The sequence below is a fragment of the Mobula birostris genome, chromosome 29 (genome assembly GCF_030028105.1).
Source record: "Mobula birostris isolate sMobBir1 chromosome 29, sMobBir1.hap1, whole genome shotgun sequence".
Taxonomy (NCBI): Eukaryota; Metazoa; Chordata; class Chondrichthyes; order Myliobatiformes; family Myliobatidae; genus Mobula; species Mobula birostris.
In genome coordinates, this window is record NC_092398.1 from 22,583,165 (window position 1) to 22,605,038 (window position 21,874).

The 21,874-nt window shown below is 49.3% G+C and overlaps 1 protein-coding gene and 1 long non-coding RNA gene across 2 annotated transcripts in view; one reads left to right on the forward strand and one right to left on the reverse strand.

Annotated features, from left to right (window-relative positions):
- Nucleotides 1-17: 17 nt before the first annotated feature.
- Nucleotides 18-18,397, forward strand: LOC140189929 (uncharacterized). Its single transcript, XR_011883514.1, has 3 exons — nt 18-301; nt 14,186-14,429; nt 15,426-18,397. It is a non-coding gene; the product is annotated as an uncharacterized lncRNA (long non-coding RNA).
- Nucleotides 18,398-20,833: 2,436 nt separating this feature from the next.
- The window catches only part of araf (A-Raf proto-oncogene, serine/threonine kinase), a 48,146-nt gene continuing 47,105 nt past the window's right edge, over nt 20,834-21,874 (reverse strand). Inside the window, 1 exon segment of the mRNA XM_072246648.1 lies at nt 20,834-21,645. Coding sequence (XP_072102749.1) covers nt 21,505-21,645 — 141 coding nt within the window. The 3' untranslated portion in view covers nt 20,834-21,504.

Sequence of the window (21,874 nt, forward strand, 5' to 3'; positions counted from 1 at the left end):
GAGAGGGAAGAGGTGGGGTGGGGAGGTGCCGTTTGTGAGACTGTTACAGAAATAAACCAGTTCATTGGGAGTGGGTGTCGAGGAGTTGTTTGGCATGGGGGCGGGAAGAGAGCAGGCTCTTCAGCCCATCAAGTCCATCCTGACCCACTTACTCCCATCCCATTCCAATACCCCTGTGTACACAAAACTAACCCCCCAACTCTCCCCCTCACCCACTGGGGGGCAATTAAAGCACTGGCCCCTCGTATTCGTTCGGACGTCGGAGGGAGATGGAGCGACTAGTGAAAGCCACAGGGCCACGGTGAGAACGTACAGCGTGCATTCACATTCTCTCCCACAGAAATAGAGGCACAGACGTGGGGTAATGCCCCAGTGGTACCGGACGCCAATGTCACACAGTGACAGACCCTTTCCATTCCCACCGGTACTGTACCCCAGTGTTATACAGTGACAGACCCGTCCCCACCGGTACCATACCCCAGTGTTATACAGTGACAGACCCGTCCCCACCGGTACTGTACCCTGGTTTTATACAGCGACAGACCCATCCCCACTGGTACTGTACCCGTTATACAGTGACAGACCCATCCCCACCGGTACCGTACACCAGTGTTATACAGCGACAGACCCGTCCCCACCGGTACCGTACCCCAGTGTTATACAGCGACAGACCCGTCCCCACCGGTACCGTACCCCAGTGTTATACAGCGACAGACCCGTCCCCACCGGTACTGTACCCATGTTATACAGTGACAGACCCGTCCCTACCAGTACTGTACCCGTTATACAGCGACAGACTTGTCCCCACCTGTACCGTACCCTGGTTTTATGCAGTGACAGACCCATCCCCACTGGTACTGTACCCGTTATACAGTGACAGACCAATCCCCACCGGTACCGTACCCCAGTGTTATACAGCGACAGACCGTCCCCACCGGTACTGTACCCCAGTGTTATACAGTGACAGACCGGTCCCCACTGGTACCGTACCCCAGTGTTATACAGTGACAGACCCATCCCCACCGGTACTGTACCCGTGTTATACAGTGACAGACCTGTCCCCACCGGTACCGTACCCCGGTGTTATACAGTGATAGATCGTTACCACTGGTACCGTACCTTGGTGATGCATGTTGAGGGTCTATTTGTGTTGATTTGTGGTTAGTTGCAATCAAGTGGGGTGAGGATATCCTGATTTGGAATGTCTGGTGTGTGTCTGGAGTGCCAGTTGTTCACACGTCTGTGATAGAGTGGCTGAGGAGATGAAGAATCACCTGTCCCAGTGTGTGGAGAGTGGAGAGACGGAGTATCAGATGGAGCACAGTGAGAGATCGATCAGTGTTCATGTACGGAGGGACCTGTCAGTGTTTGTATACTAGCCACAGAACATTAGCATAGGGGAATGATGAACTGTTCAGAATACAAACAGCAAGCTGGTCCTCATCACGAGAATTCCAGTCCAGGTTTTGCTCATACACTCCAGGGCCCTGGGGAGACTACATGGGCCTGGTCTCCCTGTGCAAGGAACGGTGGAGTGAGTTTACCAGACCCATTGCCAGGTCAGAGGATTTGTCCGTGAGGATTATTTAAGCAGATATATATTTCTCCATCTCTCCTTCTCCCTCTCCCTCCTCCCTCTCTCCCCTCTCTCTTTCTCTTTCTCCTTCCCCTCCCTCTCTCCCCTCTCTTTCTCTTTCCCCTTCCCCTCCCTGCTCCCCCTTTGCCCCCTCTCTCCCCCTCCCCTCCCTTCCATCTCTTCCCCTCTGTCCCTCTCTCTCTCTGTCTCTCTTTCTTCCCTCCTCCCTCCCACTCCCCCTTTGCCTTCCTCTCCCCCTCTCTCTCCCCCTCCCCTCTCTCTCCCCCTCCCCTCTCTCTCCCCCTCCCCTCTCTCTCCCCCTCCCCTCTCTCTCCCCCTCCCCCCTCCCCCCCGCTCCCCCCTCTCTCACCAGTTCAGGCAACAATTTGTAAATCTCCTCTGCTTCCTTTTTATAGTTTCCACATCCTTCCTGTAGTGAGGTGACCAGAATTGAGCACAGTACTTCAAGTGGGTCTGACCAGGGTCCTATATAGATGTAACATTACTTCTTAGCTCTTGAACTCAATCCCACGCTTGATGAAGGCCAATACACCGTATGCCTTCTTAACCACACAGTCAACCTACGCAACATCTTTGAGTGTCCTGTGCACTCGGACCCCAAGATCCCTCTGATCCTCCACACTGCCAAGAGTCTTACCGTTAATACTATATTCTGCCATCATATTTGACCTGCCAAAATGAACCATCTCACACTTATCTGGGTTGAACTCCATCTGCCAGTTTTGCATCTTATCGATGTCCTGCTGTAACCTCTGACAGCCCTCCACGCTATCCACAACACCCCCCAACCTTTGTGTCATCAGCAAATTTACTAACCCATCTCTCCACTTCCTCATCCAGGTCATTTATAAAAATCATAAAGATAAGGGGTCCCAGAACAGATCCCTGAGGCGCTCCACTGGTCACCAACCTCCAGGCAGAATATGACCATCTACAACCACTCCTTGCCTTCTGTGTGCAAGTCAGTTCTGGATCCACAAAGCAATGTCCCTTTGGATCCCATGCCTCAGTACTTTCTCATTAAGCTTTGCATGGGGTACCTTATCAAATGCCTTGCTAAAGTCCATATGCACTCCATCTTCATCAATCCTCAAATTAGTCACATCCTCAAAAAATTTATCAGGCTGGTAAGGCACGACCTGCCTTTGACAAAGCCATGCTGACTATTCCCAATCATATTATGCCTCTCCAAATGTTCATAAATCCTGCCTCTCAGGATCTTTTCCATCAACTTACCAGCCACTGAAGTAAGACTCACTGGTCTATAATTTCCTGGGCTATCTCTACTCCCTTTCTTGAATAAGGGAACAACATCCACAACCCTCCAATCCTTCGGAACCTCTCCCGTCCCCATTGATAATGCAAAGATCATCGTCAGAGTCTCAGCAATCTCCTCTCTCACCTCCCACAGTAACATGAGGTACATATCGTCTGGTCCCGGTGACTTATCCAACTTGATGCTTTCCAAAGGCTCCAGCACATCCTCTTTCTTAATGTCTATATGCTCAAGCTTTTCAGTCCACTGTAAGTCATCCCTACAATTCCCAACGTCCTTTTCCGTAGTGAATACTGAAGGAAATTATTCATTAAGTACCATCACTACCTCCTCTGGTTCCATACACACTTTTCCACTGTCACATTTGATTGGTCCTATTCTCTCACATCTTATCCTCTTGCTCTTCACATACTTGTAGGATGCTTTGGGGTTTTCCTTTATCCTGCTTGCCAAGTCTTCTTATGGCCCCTTCTGGCTCTCCTAATTTCATTCTTAAGCTCCTTCCTGCTAGCCTTATGATTTTCTGGATCTCTGTCATTACCTCATTTTTTTGAATTTTCATAAACTTTTTGACTAGATTTTCAACTGCATTTGTACACCACAGTTCCTGTACCCTACCATCCTTTCCCTGTCTCATTGGAAGTACCTGTGTAGAACGCCACGCAAATATCCCCTGAACATTTGCCACATTTCTGCTGTAGATTTCCCTGAGAACATCTGTTCTCAATTTATGCTTCCAAGTTTCTGCCTGATTGCTTCGTATTTCCCCTTACTCCAATTAAATGCTTTCCTAACTTGTCTGTTCCTATCCCTCTCCGATGCTATGGTAAAAGAGATAGAATTGTGATCACTATCTCCAAAATGCTCTCCCACTGACAGACCTGACACCCGACCAGGTTCATTTCCCAATACCAGATCAAGTACAGCCTCTCCTCTTGTAGACATATTGTGTCAGGAAACCTTCCTGAACACACCTGACAAACTCCACCCCATCGAAACCCCTCACTCTAGGGAGATGCCAATCAATTTTGGGGAATTTAAAATCTCCCACAACAACCTCTTATTACTGCACCATTCCAGAATCTGTCTCCCTATCTGCTCCTGAATGTCCCTGTTGCTATTGGGTGGTCTATAAAAAACACCCAGTAGAGTTATTGACCCCTTCCTGTTTCTAACTTCCACCCACAGAGACTCAGTAGACAATCCCTCCATGACTTCCTCCTTTACTGTAGCCGTGACACTATCTCTGATCAGCAGTGCCATGCCCCCCTTCTTTTACCTCCCCTCCTTTCCAAAACAATTAAAGCCTGGCAATCTAAGTAGCCATTCCTGCCCCTGAGCCACCCAAGTTTCTGTAATGCCCACAACATCATAGCTCCAAGTACTGATCCACTCCCTAAGCTCATCTGATTTGTTCATGATACTCTTTGCATTAAAATAGACACACCTCAAACCATCTGTCTGAGCACTTCCCTTTCCTATCACCTGCCTATCCTCCCTCTCACACTGCCTACGAGCTTTCTCTATGTGTAAGCCAACCGTCCCTTTCTCTGTCTCTTCAGTTCGGTTCCCAACCCCCCCAGCAATTCTAGTTTAAACTCTCCCCAGTAGCCTTAGCAAACCTCCCTGCCAGGAGCCTGAAGGCACACACTCAATGATTCAGGAACAGTTTCTTCCCCTCTGCCATCCGATTTCTGAATGGACATTGAACCCATCAACACTACCTCACTACTTCTGTTGTTTCTATTTTTACATTACTTGCTTAATTTAACTTTAGTGTAATTACTTACTGTAATTCAGTTTCTTTTATTATTGTGTATTGCATTGTACTGCTACTGCAAAGACAACAAATTTCGTGGCATACGCCAGTGATATTAAACCTGATTCTGGTAAGCAGGAGGGATTCTGCAGCATACACAAAAGGCTGGAGGAACTCGGCAGGTCAGGCGGCATCCATGGAACTGAACAGTCGATATTTCTGAGAACTTCTTCAGCACTGGAAAGGAAAGGGGGAAGAGGGGAGGAGACATAGCTACCCTTCCCACCCACCCAGCTTCACCTATCACCTTCCACCTGGTCATAGAACAGTACAGTACAGGAACAGGCCATTCGGCCTGCAATGTTGTGCTAAACTGGCTAAAAAGCAAATCAAAAACACCCAAACACTAACCCCTCCTATTTACACCATGTCAAAATCCCTCCATCTTCCATAATCTATATGGCTACCTAAATGTCTCTTTAAAACCATCAATGTCTCTACCACCATACCAGCCATCCATGACTCTCTGAATAGAAAACCTACCCCTCACATCCTCTTTGAACCTAACCCTCTCACTTCAATGCATGCCCTCTGGTATTAGACATTTCAAACCTGTGAAAAAAATACTTCCTGTCTATCGATGGCTCTCATAATCTTATAAACCTCATTTAAATCTTCTTTCAGCTTCCGCTGCTGCAGAGAAAACAACCGAGTTTATTCAGCTTCTCTCGTGCCCTCTAAGCCAGGCAAACCTCCTCTGCACCCTCTTCAAAGCCTCAACTCCTTCCTACAGTGGGGTGAACAGAACTGTCACAATACTCCAGCTGTGGCCTAGCCAGAGTTTTATAACGTTGCAACATAACCTCCAGTCTTTTACACTCAATGCCTTGACTAGTAAAAGCTGGCATTCCATAAGCCTGCTTAGCCACCCTGCTGGCCTTCTGCAGAGATGCCTGGTGCTGTGAACTTCAATTCTGAATGCAGTTTGCTTGCTTTCACTGTTTGCACGTTTTGTTTTCTCCCCCTCCAGATCTGTACAGTCGTCTTTTGTTTTATCAGGTTCTACTGTGTTTCTTTTTTTTATGGTTGCCTGTAAGGAGATAAATCTGAAGGTTGTAGAAACTGTACATGCTTTGATACTACATGTACTTTAAACTTTGGATATGGTCCAAACGTGGGCAAATGGAACAGGCTCAAGGAAAGCACCTTGCTTGGCATGGATAGATGGGCCGAAGGCGTTTCTGTGCTCTGAGAGTCTACATTGCTCAGGATTGTAATGGGGAGCAAAGGGGCAAACAGTCCCAGGAGGAGAGGGAATCAGTAAAAGTGAAGGAATAAGATATTGATAGGGAGCAAAAACCAATGCAGAAAGCAAACAGAGAAGCAAAGGAAATACTTGGGAGGTTGGGCAGTGTCTGTGGTAAATGGCTCAAGTCCGGGACCCTTGGAGAGACCGTGTGTTATCCCCCAGGGTGTTCCCAGCCATTTCAGTTTCAACTCCAGGGATTCCGGAAATGTGAGAGTATCCAATGGGAAGAGGAAGTAAGCAGAAAACGAGAGCTGCAGACATTGAAATTCTGAGGCGAAACCAAAAGTAGAAGTGGGGGAGTGATTAACGGGACTTCTGATTCTCGGGCTGCCTTGGAAAGTCAGGGGGATCTGCGGGTGTCAGAAACACTCAGCAAACCAGGCAGCGTCTGTGGTGATGTCCACTTCAGATCCTGGCCCTGTACCAGAATTGGAATAATTATCCTCTGGTACAGTGTAGACTGAGGGGGAGACCTGACACAAGTTTATTGTATTTTTATTTACAGAGACAGCATGGTCACTGGCCCAGAGTGCCCAAGTACACCCACGTGACTAACTAACCTTTTATCAGAATCAAAATCAGGTATAATATCACTGGTATGTTTCTTATGGGGTGTCCAGGGAGGGATAGAACCTCTGGAGATGGGGCTTGCCGGGGAAGCTCGCTCACCTTTGGTCCCTATCAGACACAGCTGTCTCCTGTGATTCCAAGTAGTTGTTTAAAACTCTCCCTCACAGGTTCATCGTGTCTATGTCATGAAACCTGTCGTTGTATGGCAGCAGTACATTACAATACATATTAAAAACTGTAAATGACAGAAAGAAGCATATAATTAAAATTTAAATAAAATGCATAGTCCAAAAAGAGAAAATAATAGAGATAGTGTTCATAGGCTCAATGTCCATTCAGAAATCAGATGGCAGAGTGGAAGAAGTTGTTGAGGATCTAGGGGATCCAGTGTGTGTGGTAGAATTGTAGTGGGGCCGATGTAGGTGGTTAGCAGGCAGCAGATGTCCTTGTTCTGTTGGTAGGCGAATCGTTGAGTGTGTGCCTTCAGGCTCCTGTACCTCCTCCCTGATGGTAGCCATGAGAAGGAAGCATGTCCAGTGGATGGGGGTCCTTAATGTTGGATCTGCCATTTTAAGGCATCACTCCTTGAAGATGTCCTGGATGCTGGAGAGCCCAGTGCCCATGATGGAGCTGACTTGAGTGGGTTCCTCAGGATCTTGCTTGGTATAGAGCCATTCGGTTACAAGGAGAGACTGGAATTGGCTGGCTCTGTTCTCGCTGGAGTTGAGGAGGCTGAGAGGGGACCTGATGGGGAGTAGAGACAGGGTGGGAGAATAGGGAACATCCCCACTCCCGTGGACGTGTCTAAACCCAGAGGGCATGGGTTCAGTGTGAGGAGACAGGAACCATAAATTCTACAAACTCTGACTTCCACCCACCCGCTCTGCAACTACAGACTACCAAGTGTAACATAAGACAGTAAGACAAAGGAGCAGAATCCGGCTATTTGGCCCATCTGGTTGGATCTGCTATTTCATCATGGCTGATTCATTTCCCTCTCTGCCTCAATTTCCTGCCTTTCTCTCTGTAACTCTTCATGCCCTGAATAATTAAGAATCTTTCAACCTCTGCCTTAAATATACCCAATGACTTGGCCTCCACAGCCGCCCATGGCAATGAATTCCACAGATTCACCACGCTCTGGCTAAAGAAATTCCTCCTCATCTCCGTTCTAAAGGGACATCCACCCTATCAAGGCACCTCGATGTTCGATAGGTTTCAATGAGGTCACCCTTCATTCTTCTGAATCTCAGTGAGTAGAAGCCCAGAGCCATCAAAATACTCATCATATTGAAAGTCATTTTCACAAACCTCCTTTTAACCCTCTCCAATATCCTTCCTCAGATAAGGAGCCCAAAACTGCTCACAATACTTCGTGAGACCTCAAAGTGCTTTATAAAGCCTCACGTTACATCCTTGCTTTTATATTCTAGTCCTCTTAAAATGAATGCTAACATTCCTTGGAACATAGGAGAGTTAAAACCAGAGTGACACAGATAGGTTGAATGCACACAGGGAGAGCACAGATTCAAGGTGAGAGTGGAAAGGGGAGCTGAGAGGCAACCTTTCACCCAGAGGGTGGTCCGCATATGGAACGAGCTGCCGGAGGAAGTGGCTGAGGCAGGTACATGAACAACATTTAAAAGACACTTGGACAGGTACACGGCTAGGAATGGTTTGGAGGTTATGGGCAACTTGGATGGCATGGATAAGATGGGCCGAAGGGCCTGTTTCTGTGCTGTATGGGTCTATTCCTTCCGTTCCCTGCTTGTTTCAATGCAATGTTAGCATTCATCAAAAAGGACAAGAATATTCAAGGAAGTAATGCTTTATAAGGCATTGGTCAGACCACAGTTGGGGCATTGAGAGCAGTTTTGGGCCCATTATCTAAGAACAGACGTGCTGACATTGGAGAGGGTGCAGAGGAGATTCACGAGAATGATCCTGGGAATGAAAGGGTTAACCTATGAGAATTTGATGGCTCTGGGCCTGTACTCGCTGGAGTTTAGAAGAATGAGAGAGAAGCATATTGGAACTATCAACTGTTGAAAGGCGTAAGTAGAATTGACACGGAGAGGATGTTTCCAATCGTGGGGAAGTCTAGGACGGAGGGCACAGACCCAGAATACAAGGATGTTCCTTTAGAACAGAGATGGGGAGGAATTTCTTTAGCCGGAGAGTGGTGAAATCTGTGGAATTTCACCACCATAGGTGGCTATGGAGGCCAAGTCATTGGGTATACTTGCAGTGGAGGGTTATACGTTTTTGATCAGTAAGGGTTGCAGAGAAGGCAGGGGGATGGCGTGAGGGATAATAAATCAGCCATGATGGAATGGGGAGAAGATTTGATGGACAGAATGGCCTAATTCTGCCCCTATGACTCATGGGTCTTGTGGTGTGTATATGTCTCAATGCCTCCCAAACACCTCTAATGTACCTACCTCCACCACCACTCCTTGCAGGATGTTCTGGGCAATGACCCCCACCACTCTCCATGTAAAAAAAACTTGTTCCAGACACTTACATTAAACTTCCCCCTCTTACCTTAAATACACGCCCTCTCACTCTCCATCCCGGGGCAGGAAAGAGACCCTGCCTACCTTCTCTAAGCCTCTCCAATAATTTGAGTCTCGATGCACTGTTATACTGAAATGTTCTGTGCAGATGGCATGGAAAATAATTTGTCTCTGGGCTTTGGTGCGTGTAACAATAATAAATAGACTTTGTTAATTTTACCATTTGTGGTGGTGTGGTAGATAGTGGTTAGTGCCAACGCTTTAGAGTACCAGTGACCTGGGTTCAATTCCCACTGCTGTCTGTAAGGAGGTTGTACGTCCTCCCTGTGACCACGTGGGTTTCCTCCGGGTGCTCCAGTTTCCTCCCACAGTCCAGAGAAGTTACTGGACAAGATAGTGCCAATGAGTGGGGATTGTTTGTGTGCATTTCCAATGGGAATCATCAAATATTCCCCAGTTGAAATCCACAGTCGCTGTCGTGGGTACTTCTAGAAGCAACCTTGTTTGAAGCTCTGCTTATTACATATATGGACACTCACTGCTGAAGTCTCTGTCGGTCAGAGTTGCCCAAGGATATTGCATCCAAGCTGTCTAGACACACAAGCCTGGGCAGTACAATAGCAAGCTGCCCCTCTCGATGCATCTGATGAACCCAAAGGAACAGCAGAGATTGACGCAGTTTGGCAGCAGCAGCGTAGCAGGAGTTTCCAGTCAGCATTGAACTCAATGTAGGACTGCCTTAGGGACTCCAGATCTGGATTTTTCCCTCGGGGTTTACTCCCGAAACCTTGAGCGGGTATAGACACAAGGCAGCGGAAGTTTGACATCAAAGATTTCCTTCTCCCAGATGAGCTGCCAGTATATATATATATATATAGTCTTTAAATATGTGTTGCAATAACCTGCTGCTTCAAAACTAGTGATACTGTACTCTTTCCGCACCGGTGTTATGTGGCTAGACACAGCTTAAACGGCAACTATATATCTGCTGAGGACACAGCAATTGTTGGCAGAATTCCAGACGGTGACAAGAAGGCGTACAGGAGTGAGACAGATCTGCTGGTTGAGTGGTGTCACAGCAACAACGTTACACTCAATGTCAGTATGAACTGATTGTGGACTGCGGAATGAGTAAGAGGAGGGAATAGACACCAGTCCTCATCGAGGGATCGGAAGTGGAAAGAGTGAGCAGTTTCAAGCTCCTTGGTGTCAACACCTCTGAGGATCTGTCCTGGGCCCAACATGTCGATGCAGCTACAGAGAAGGTACGACAGTGGCAATATTTCATTTGGAGCTTGAGGAGATTTGGCATGTCACCAAAGAGACTCGCAAATTTCTACAGATGTACTGTGGAGGGCATTACCACTTGGTATGGGTGGTGGTTGCACAGGATTGAAATAAGTTACGGAGAATTGTAAGCTTAGACAGCTCCATCATGGGCACTAGGTCCAGGACGTCTTCAAGGAGCAGTGCCTCAACAAGGCAGGATCCATCGTTAAGGTCCCCCATCACTCAGGACATGCACTTCCTTGTTGCTACCATCGGGGAGGAGATACCAGGAGCCTGTTGGCACACATTCAACGATTCAGGAACAGCTTCGCCCCCTGTGCAGGAGAGTTTTTTTAAGTGGAAAAGCCATTTTATTGGGGCAGTTCCACTTTCTCGATCGCAGAAGTCGGGGTCCAGTGGCTTGAACAAGAGTCGCAATCTGAGGTCTTCCTTGGTTGCAGTGGATGACCATGACGGCTCCTGTGCCTTGTCAGGCCGTTCGCTCTCCACGGAGCATTGCAGAACTGCCCACCTGGCCATTGGATCTCACTGTAGATCTCATCCACCCAGTCCGCCAGAGCTGACTTCGCGTGCGAGGTCAGGCATGTCCCTTGGTTTAGCCCGCCTGTCGAAGCGGTGTACCAGGGTGTGACCGCTGTCTCATGCAAACGGCTACTTGGAGCCACAGGTGAGAGCTGAGTGTTCTGTGGGGGCCAACTGTGAGTGAGCTGCCCTGGAACGGACACGACAAGCCCCCTCACCAGAGGTGCTATCCCTGCCTGGAAACCCCATACACTCCACAAGACACGTACCAGTGATATTAAACCTGATTTTGCTTCTGATAATAGGTTGGTTGGTCACGTGGGTGTACTTGGGCGCTCTGGGCCTGTGACCATGCTGTCTCTGTAAATAAAAATACAATAAACTTGGATCAGGTCTCCTCTCAGTCTACCCTGTACCAGAGGAAAATGATTCCAGTTCTGGTACAGGGCCAGGATCTCAAGTGGACATCACCATGGACGCTGCCTGGCTTCCTGAGTGTTTCCGACACCCGCAGTTCCCCCCGACTTTCCAAGGCAGCCTGAGAAACAGAACTCCGGTTATTCACTCCCCCACTGTTACTTTTGGTTTCACCTCAGAATTTCAACGTCTGCAGCTCCCGTATTCTGTTTACTTCCTCTTCACATCGGACACGCTCACATTCCCAGAAACCCTGGCGTTCAAACTGAATTGGCTGGGAATACCCTGGGGAAGATGTGACACATGGTCTCTCCAAGGGTCTCGGACTCCAGCTGTTCACCGCAGAGACTGTCCGACCTCCCGAGAATTTCCATTGTTTTTCTGCTTGCCTTCCACATTGGTTTTGCTCCCTATTGACATCTTATTCCTTTGATACCCTCTCCTCCTGGGACTGTTTGTCCCTTTATTGCCCCCCCCATTACAATCCTGAGTAATGTGGGCTCTGGCAGCACGAAAACGCCTCCAGCCCATCTGTCTGTGACAACCAAGGTGCCTTCCTTAAGCCAGTTCCATTTGTCCGCGTTTGAACCAGATCCAAAGCTCAAAGGACATTTATTATCAAAGTACGTATACTTTATACAACCTTGAACCTTGAGAAAGCAGGATCTCCCAGTGGCCACACATTTTAATTCCACGTCCCATTCGCATTCCCATATGTCTATCCACGGCCTCCTCTACTGTAAAGATGAAGCCACACTCAGGTTGGAGAAACAACACCTTATATTCTGTCAGGGTTGCCTCCAACCTGATGGCATGAAGATTGACTTCTCTAACTTCCGCTAATGCCCCACCTCCCCCTCGTACCCCATCCGTTATTTATATACACACATTCTTTCTCTCACTCTCCTTTTTCTCCCTCTGTCCCTCTGAATATACCCCTTGCCCATCCTCTGGGTTTCCCCCCTCCCCCTTTTCCTTCTGCCTGGGCCTCCCATCCCATGATCCTCTCATATCCCTTTTGCCAATCACCTGTCCAGCTCTTGGTTCCATCCCTCCCTCTCCTGTCTTCTCCTATCATTTTGGATCTCCCCCTCCCTCTCCCACTTTCAAATCTCTTACTAGCTCTTCCTTCAGTTAGTCCTGACGAAGGGTCTCGGCCCGAAACGTCGACTGTACCTCTTCCTAGAGATGCTGCCTGGTCTGCTGCATTCATCAGCAACTTTTATATGTGTTGCTTGAGATTGATCTCCTTACAGGCAGCCACGAAACAAAGAAACACAATTGAATCCATTAAAAACAAAAGGAGACAGTTAAATACTCAATGTTCAGACAGCGAAAGGAAACAAATCGTGCAGACGGCATTCAGAACTGAGGTGCACAACGCCAGCCAGGCATCACTGCAGCCGACCTAGAAGTCCACGAGTTGCAGGCCACAGTCCAGCACAGAGATGAGGAAACGCCGCGGAGCAGCGAGCCAAACTGGGCTGTCTCTCGCCTCCGACCCCATCACCCCGACCATTTCAACCTGGCCCGGCGCTTACATTGTCCAAACCTTGGGTCCTTCCTTGTCCTCGGTCTCTGGCACCGCTACCCGGATTCTGCCCGTACCTGACCTTTCCTATTCGGTTCGGCTCTTAAATCGATCAAACTTCAGTTCTTTCCCCCCTTCTAAACCCTTCCTAGTCACGTATTCGTCCGAGTGTCTTTAAACGTGGTTCAGCTACCTGCCTCAACCACTTCTGCCAGCTCTACCTGTGGCTGAAAAAAGTTGCCACTTTTAAATCTCTTACCATCTGACCTTAAACCTGTGCTCTCTAGTTGCAGAGTCGCCTACTCTGTGCTCAGTGCCCAGGGTTGGGGGAATCAAGAACTGGAGGGCACAGGTTTAAGGTCAGAGGGGGGAGATTTAAAGGGTATCTGAGGGGCAACTTTTTCACCCAGACAATGGGTCTGTATACCGAAGGAGCTGCCAGAGAAAGTAGTTGAGGCAGGTACACGAACGACATTTCAAAGACCCTTGTACAGCTATATGGATCAGAAAGGTTTCAAGAAGGTATCATCGCAGCCGACCCAGAAGTCCACGAGTTGCAGGTCACAGTCCAGCACAGAGTTTCAACTTGGGGCCAACGGACTCCTTGCTTATTGGTATTGGTCTATGGCATAACAAAGGTTGGGAACCCCTGGTTCAGAGGGATGTGGGCCAATAATGGGTAAATGGATGGGGATCTCGGTCAGCTCGGGCGAGTGTTGTTTAACTCTGTGACTCCCCAGTCTCTGATCCGAACCATCAACCAACATCCGAACCACTCCAGATACCAACCCTAATGCCGCCTGGTCTAGTCAGCATGTCTTCTGAGGAAAGGCTAAGAGAGCTACAAGGCTTTTCTCTTTGAAGCGAAGGAGGTGACTTCATAGAGGTGTACAAGGTGATAGGAGGCATAGAGCGGACAGCCAGGGCAGAGATGGTTTGATAGGAGGGTGCATAATTTTTAGATGACGGGAGGAAAATAGGGGAGGAATGTCAGATGTGTTTTTTGTAACACAGAGGATTGTATGCCCTACCGGGGTGGTGGTAGAGGCAAATACATTAGGCGCATTTAAGGGATTGTTATATAGGCAGATGCATTAACCATCAGGCTCTTGAACCAAAGGGGATAACTTCACTTGCCCATCACTGAAATGTTCCTGCAACCTATGGACTCTTCGTTTCAGGTTCTCGTTATTTATTGCTTGTTTGTTTGTTTGTATTTGCACAGTTTGGAGTCTTTCCCACACTGGTTGAATGCCCAAATTGGTGTGGTCTTTCATTGTGGGTCGAAGGGCATGTATTGTGCTGTAGGTTTCCTATGGATTTATTGAGTATGCCCACAAGAAAATGAATCCCACGGCTGTATATGGTGACATATATATATTTTATATATAAATAAAGGCATCCGTTAGTCTTGCGAGACCATGGATCCGCGCCTGGAAAGTCAACACAAGGTTGTATGGAAGACCGGCAGTTGCCCATGCTGCAAGTCTCCCCTCTCCACGGCACCAATGTTGTCCAAGGGAAGGGCATTAGGACCCATACAGCTTGGCACCGGTGTCGTCGCAGAGCAATGTGTGGTTAAGTGCCTCGCTCAAGGACACAACACGCTGCCTCGGCCAAGGCTTGAACTCACGACCTTCAGGTAGCTAGTCCAATGCCTTAACCACCTGGTCACGTGCCCACACTAACATATATGTAATTTGATAATAAATTCACTTTGGATGATAGAGAAATGGAGTGTCATGTGGGACGGAAGGGTTAGATTGATCTTAGAGTAGGTTAAACAATTGGGACAAAATCGTGGGCCGAAGAGCCGGTAGTGTGCTGTAATTTTCTGTGTTCTAATTGGTGCCCCACTCTCTGCTTAAACTTACCTACAGACATCCCCTCACCATTCAGCTTACCAGCCCACGGCGGGCGCTCTGTATTCCCCGTGTCCTGGTCCCAGGCAAGTGGGGGGTTGACTCACGGGAACATCGCCCGTCTCCCCATGGCCAGCTCCGTGGAAACTTCGCTCCCTGCGAGGCTGCCGATTTGAACGCCGTTGAGTTTGCTATCGAGTAGCGTTCACCAGGCATGCTGTGTGACAGATCCTTTGGCCCATCGGGTTCATGCCGGCTCATTGACGCGTGCCTTTTAATTCCCCACCAAATCTCAGCAGCTCCTGCAGACTCTCTCCCCCACGCACTGGGTGGTGTTGGTCGGGAGGGGGTACGGGAGCGATTAAACCAAGCGAACTCCCCCCCCCCCATGTTCATTGGGATATAGGAGGGAGCCTGAGCACCCGAGGAAAACTGGGTCACAGGGAGAACACCCCCAGCAGATTCAATTCTCGCTGCTGTCTGTAAGGACTCCTCCGTACGTTCTCCCCATAAATACATGGGTTTCCTCCGGGTGCCCTGGTTTCCGCCCACAATCCAAAGACATGCCAGTTAGTGGGTTAAGTGGTCATTGTAAATTGTCCCGTGTTAGGGTTAAATCGGGGGATTGCTGGGCGGCGCAGCTGGAAGGGCCTGTTCTGCGTTGCATCTGTACTCTTTTCCATAGATTCTGCCTGGCCTGCCGAGTTCCTCCAGCACTTTGCGTGTGTTGCTTGGATTTCCAGCACCAGCAGATTTTCTCTTGTTTGTGATTACAGTACGACACTCGATAGGTTATTCGGCCGCCGATGTGGTGCTGATCTCGATGAAGATTTGTACTACATGTCCTCCTCCACGACATTGTATGGAGGCTTGCGTGCTTCAAGGACTCCAACAGGCGATGCCAACTCAGGGCCGCCCACGTTGGAACGGCTGTGGACGAGATGTCAGGCGAAGATTGATCGAACCCCGGCTTCTGAGCGGACAGACTCGCGTCCGCCCCTCCCGACCCGCACGTCATGATGAATCAAGCCAACTTTTCAATCTAGTGCTCGACTAGATGTCCGTAGGACTGACTGGTGCGAACCAGTAGGTCCAACGAACATCTAGCCTAGGAGCATGTTTCAAAGTCGCCGAATATTGCGCACCGACTGGGAGAGAAGTGCTCACGCATAGTTTATCAATACACAGGTCCATACTTCTATGGGAATAATCCCAGGAGCCCTAAAATCCACACCTGTCCTGAGCTCCCAACAATGAGTGGAATAACACCCCCGTAGATCCGTAGAACAGCAGCTTCAGAAAAATTCTACAAACGTATGCCGAACAACATTCCAGTTCGTAAACTCGCTGAAAATACTCCTCCAAGTTCTGGACCCAAATCCCGAAACTTCCACAACATGACAAACCTAAACACAAAATACCCTGCAGATGCTGGGGTCAAAGCAACACTCAGAATACGCTGGAGGAACTCAGCAGGTCGGGCAGCATCCGTGGAAACGATCAGTCAACGTTTCGGGCCGGAACCCTTCGTCAGGACTGAAGAGGGAAGGGGCAGAGGCCCTATAAAGAAGGTGGGGGAGGGTGGGAAGAAGAAGGCTGGTAGGTTCCAGGTGTTTTTTTTTGGGACAGTCAGGCTTGTGGGTCTTGGGGAGGAGGTACAAACTTGGACTCCTCTGACGAACACACTGAATGGCGCCGGTACTAGCGCACCAGCACGCCCCCTGGTGGAGATCTCAGAAGTTGACATGCCAAAACAACGCGAACACTACACCGATGGGGGCGCCCGACAAACCTAAGCCTGCCCCTGTGGTGCCCCAACCCAGGACGTCCCCCCGCCCCATCTGGTCCAAAGATGCCCTCTCACCAAGATCCGAGATGGCTTTGCCGCGGTCCACGATCTGGAGGAGTGGCTTGACAAAAACGAATTAGAGAAAAACACCTGCCACACGGAACAACTAAATGCCCCCACTGGAGGCCAGAGGCTGAAGAAAAGAGCCTGTCCTGTGGTTAGAGGTGTGTGTGTGTGTGTGTGTGTGTAGGAGAAACGGGACTTGTCCGGATGCTACTGTTCTGCCGAGCGTTGTGGGCATACTCTGCCGGCACCGGAATATGTGGCGACACTTGTGGGCTGGCCCCCCAGCACGTCCTTGGGTGTGTTGGTAGTTAATGCAAATGGTGCATTTCTACAAGACACAGGGACAGAATCAGGCCATTCAGCCCATTGAGTCTGCTCCACAAGTCCATCATGGCTGATTTATTATCCCTCTCAATCCCATTCTCCCGTCTTCTCCCCATAACCTTTGATGCCCTTAGGATAGACTAGATTAGAACTTTGTCTTTGCTATGTTTCGATGTACACCTGAATCTGAAATCATTCATGTGCCTGTATAAGAGATCTTAAACACCTCTATTGTATCTGCCTTCACCACTACCCCTAGTAGCATATTCCAAGCACCCACCATTCCCTGTGTGAACATAAACTGCCCTGCACACCTTTTGAACTTACCCCCTCTCACATTAAATGCACATTCTCTGGTGTTGGACATCCTGACCCTGGGATAGAAACGATACCAGCTGTCTATCTGGGAACCTCGATTAGGTCTCCCCTCAATCTCCATTGCTCTGGGGTTAACAACCCAAGTTTGTCTGACCCCTCCTTATAGTTCATACCCTCTAATCCGGGCAGCATCCTGTATGCTTTTTGCTCTGGAAGCACTACTTTGCATTGTGTGCAACTTCTGTTATGCAAGTGCATATAACTTTTCAGACTTAAGTGGCACTGTCATGAAAATGCATGTATAGTTATCGAGACCACAGAATACATGAAATAAAGTTGTTTGCCACAATTTACCGTACAGCATTTTTCAGAGAAGTGTCAATGTCTGCCTTTTGCTCTGATTACACTGGTAGAGCTTATGTGCAATTTGTTATAAAACTAAATGCAACTCCTTTGGCTTTGGCTGCACGTGGGAGTAACTGGCTCCAAAAACACTGAATGCCATAAGATACTGAAAATAAAAAAAATGTTTACAAGTCACCACTTTGGATTTGTTTGATGGAGTTCATTTGCCAGGACTGCCCCAGTTTCGGCTGCAAACTCTGGGATTGCAATTCTCATAACCATCTTGTCTCCTCCTGTCCAGTTAGTTCTCACACGGATCAAAATTCCCAATGTGATAGAACAGGCTCAGGCCCTTCAGCCCATCCTGTCAGTGATGAACACCACACTGAATTAAACTGAGGACCATCTGCCTGCATGTGGTCCATATACCCCCAATCCTTGCACATTCGTATGTCTAACATCCTCTTGAATGCCAGCACCTCTGGCAGGGCATTCCAGACACCCGCCATTCTCGGTGTGATAAAAACTTGCCCGACACCTCCTTTGATCTATCTCCCTCTCGCCTTAAATGCATGCCTCTGGTATTTGACATTTCTACCCCGGGGGAGGGGGGGGGGACAAAGAGTCCGTCCACTCGTTCTCTGCCTCTCATAATCTTATAAATCTTTATCAGGTCCCCCTTCAGCCTCTGAGGGTCCAGAGAAAACAACCCAGGCTCAGGCCCTCTAATCCAGGCAGTGTCCTGATGAAATGGTGGAGCAGGCTCGATGGGCTGAATGGCCTATAAGCCCCCACATTTGTTCTGTATTGGGGGTGGAGAGAAACGACCAGAACTGCACACAATACTCCGAGCAGGGTCTGACCAGAGTGCAGCGTATTCACTGCATAATGCCCCATTACACACTCCTAGGGTCAAGTACAGAGTAAAACTTCCTCTAGACCATACCATCACACACTCCCGGGGTCAGACACAAAGTGAAGCTCCCTCCACACTGTCCCATCACACACACCCGGGGTCTTGTATTCAGCACCCCGACTGACGGAGGGCCAGTGTGCCGTGCCGTGCCGGAAACAGAAGGTGCTAGGATGGAAACATCGATAACTGGGATACCCTAGTCCAGCCCAGGAAACATGCCGGATCTTGTGGGAGTTGATCTGTCATCCGAGGCTTCCAACCGTTTCCCGGTGACAAACAAGAGTAACATGAGTTAAACAACACGGCTGATTGATACACGGACCCTGCATGATCAATGGGATGTGGCTGGTAACCCGTGGGGTCACGGCAAAAATGTGCAGACACTCCCCCACCCCGCCAACCCCACACACAGTGTCGGTGGTGGGGATCGAACCTGTGTCTACAGATCACTGAGGTGATGGCTTTGTCTGTGAAGGCACCTCCTCGTGCCCCCCATCGTACAGACGTGGCAACTGGTAATTGCCTGGTTCAAGGGTGGCATCGATTGAGATGCATTGGCACCATGAGACTGCAGGATCACCTGCACATGTATAGCAGTGTGTGATGTGAGAGAGCTTCACTCCATGTCTGACGGGGTGGGTAGAGAGATCTTCACTCTGTGTCTGACCCCTGTGACAGTGGGATGGGACAGTGCAGAGGGAGCTTCACTCTGTCTGACCCCTGCAACAGTATGATGGGACGGTGCGGAGGGAGCTTCACTCTGACTCCTGTAACAGTATGATGGGACGGTGCGGAGGGGAGTGTCACTCTGTGTCTGACTCTGGGAGTGTGTGTTGGGATGTTGTAGAGGGAGCTTCACTCTCTGTCTGACCCCGGGACTGTGTAATGGGACAGTGTGGAGGGAACTTCACTCTGTGTCTGACCCCGGGAGTGTGTGATGGGATGGTGTGGAGGGAGCTTCACTCTGTGTGTGACCCCGGGAGTGTGTGATGGGACGGTGTGGAGGGAGCTTCACTCTGTGTCTGACCCCGGGAGTGTGTGATGGGACAGTGTGGAAGGAGCTTCACTGTGTCTGACCCCGGGAGTATGGTCTAGAGGAAGTTTTACTCTGTACCTGACCCTAGGAGTGTGTGATGGGACGTTAAGCAGGGAGCCGTACTTACAGAGCAGCGGTCCCCAACCACCAGACCGCGGACCAGTACCGGGCCGCAAAGCATGTGCTACCGGGCCGTGAGGAAACGATATGAGTCAGCTGCACCTTTCCTCATTCCCTGTCACGCACTGTTGAGCTTGAACACACGCGAGGTTATTATGCACGTGAGGTTATTACCCGCACGTCGTCCATGTCAGCGCGGGAAGGAGATCAACTCCTCGAGCTTGCAAATGACGGCGGGCTGAAAAGTATGTTTGACCTAACATCTCCGCCGGCATTCTGGATCAAAGCCAAGGCTGAATATCCTGAGACAGCCATGAAAGCACTGAAAACGTTGCTTCCATTTCCAACATATCTCTGTGAAGCGGACTTTTCTGCAATGAATGCAACGAAAACTAAATTGCGGAATCGACTGGACACAAGGAACCCCCTTCGGGTATCGCTGTCTCCCATCACCCCTCGATGGCACCGTCTCGTTGCAGGGAAACAAGCCAGGGCTTCCACTGATTCAGCGATATTGGTGTGTTGCAATGATTTTATATATTCATACGGGGAAAATATGTGCTGTGTGTTTAATATCCAAACGTTAATTAAAATGTTATGATGCTATTGACTTATATAACCATATAAAAAATTACAGCACGGAAACAGGCCATCTCGGCCTTTCTAGTCCGTGCTGAACGCTACTCTCACCTAGTCCCGCCGACCTGCACTCAGCCATAACCCCCCATTCCTTTCCTGTCCATATACCTATCCAATTTTTCTTTAAATGATAATATCGAACCTGCCTCTAACACTTCTACTGGAAGTTCATTCAACACTTACTTCAAGCTCCCCTGTCCTCCCCGATAACTGACTTATCACTATATTCATGCAAGGAAAATATGCACTGTGTTTAATATTAAATTCATTAGATAAACCCTTTTAGAAACAAAATTGAGTGTATTAGCCACTTATCACCTATATTCCGGTCGTGATTAACAGCCCCTCCCCCCCCCCCCCGCGAACAGAATTGCCAAAAACGATTTGTAGAAAAAAATTGGCACGTATATGCATGCACACACAGGTGCCCGCACAAGGCTTCATGGTCATGCTAGTCTTTCTCGGGGTAAGCACAACGTATTTGACTGCTACTCTTGTCCGTTGGCAACCCTAACACACCCTCCCCCCCGGTTGGCCGGTCCGCAAGAATATTGTCAATAATAAACCGGTCCGCAATGCAAAAAAGGTTGGGGACCCCTGTTATAGAGGATAGCTGAGTCACAGACCGGAGTTCAGTGTAAAATCGATTTTAATCCCAGAAGATTAGGAATGTGAAACATTGCATCCGATATCGAGGCACGACAAAACTGCCTTGGTGGGCCGTGCCAGTGGTCACCGTGAGCCACAGAAGGGCTGCTCCGCTGACCCTGGGCAGAGGGTTACCGGGACACCAGCTCCTGGCACATGGGTCCATCCTGGTCCACGGAATGTCCGCAGCAATCAGTACAGTGGGACCATCCCGACGGGAGAGGGGGATGGACCAGACTCCACACCCCACCAGGCAGCTTGAAACTAGTATGTAAGGCCACTGTTGGAACCCCTCAGAGGAGGAGGGGTAGGGTACAAAGCACCTGAGGATGAGGGCTCAGAGTGGAAGGATCTGGGAGGAGGGCAAGGCGGGGGGGGGCAGAGATTTGAATCTTTGGAAATCGAGGAGGCCGAGTTTGAGAGTCCAGAAGACGAGGAGCCATGGACAAAAGGTACCAGGAGGTGAGGGGCCAGAGACGAAGGCCCTGGGGAAGTTACGTGAGACACTATGAAGACTGGCAATCACTGCCACTCTGGACACATATTTGGAGGGGGGGGGGGAGTGGAAACAGGGTGTGGGAGGGGGAAGAGTCTCCCTTCGGGGAGGGCAGGGTCGCCCTCTGGCAGAAATGATCAGGAAACCAGGGAAGGGCTCTAAGCCGGCACCAGGCGAGAGGTGGTGAGCAGGAAGGGGTTGAAGTCCTCGGCCTGGACCACGCGGTGGAGGGATGGCTCAGAGGCACTGCGCTCGATCTTGGGCAGAGAACGCTGCAGCATCTCAATGGAGGCCAGGATCTGAGGAGCATATACAGGGGTCACATATCACATGCCCACTCCTGTCCTCCCACTCTCTCCACCTCACCCCGAAACTGAGAGTTCCTCCCTCCCCAAACCCCTCTTCATTTCTGTGATACACCCCCTCCCCTACATCCCTCCCTGATACTGACTCCTCTTTCTCGTCTCTGTGACCCTTCTCTCCCAGTCTTTGTGACCCTCTCCCTCCCCTACACCATTCCCCTTTTCT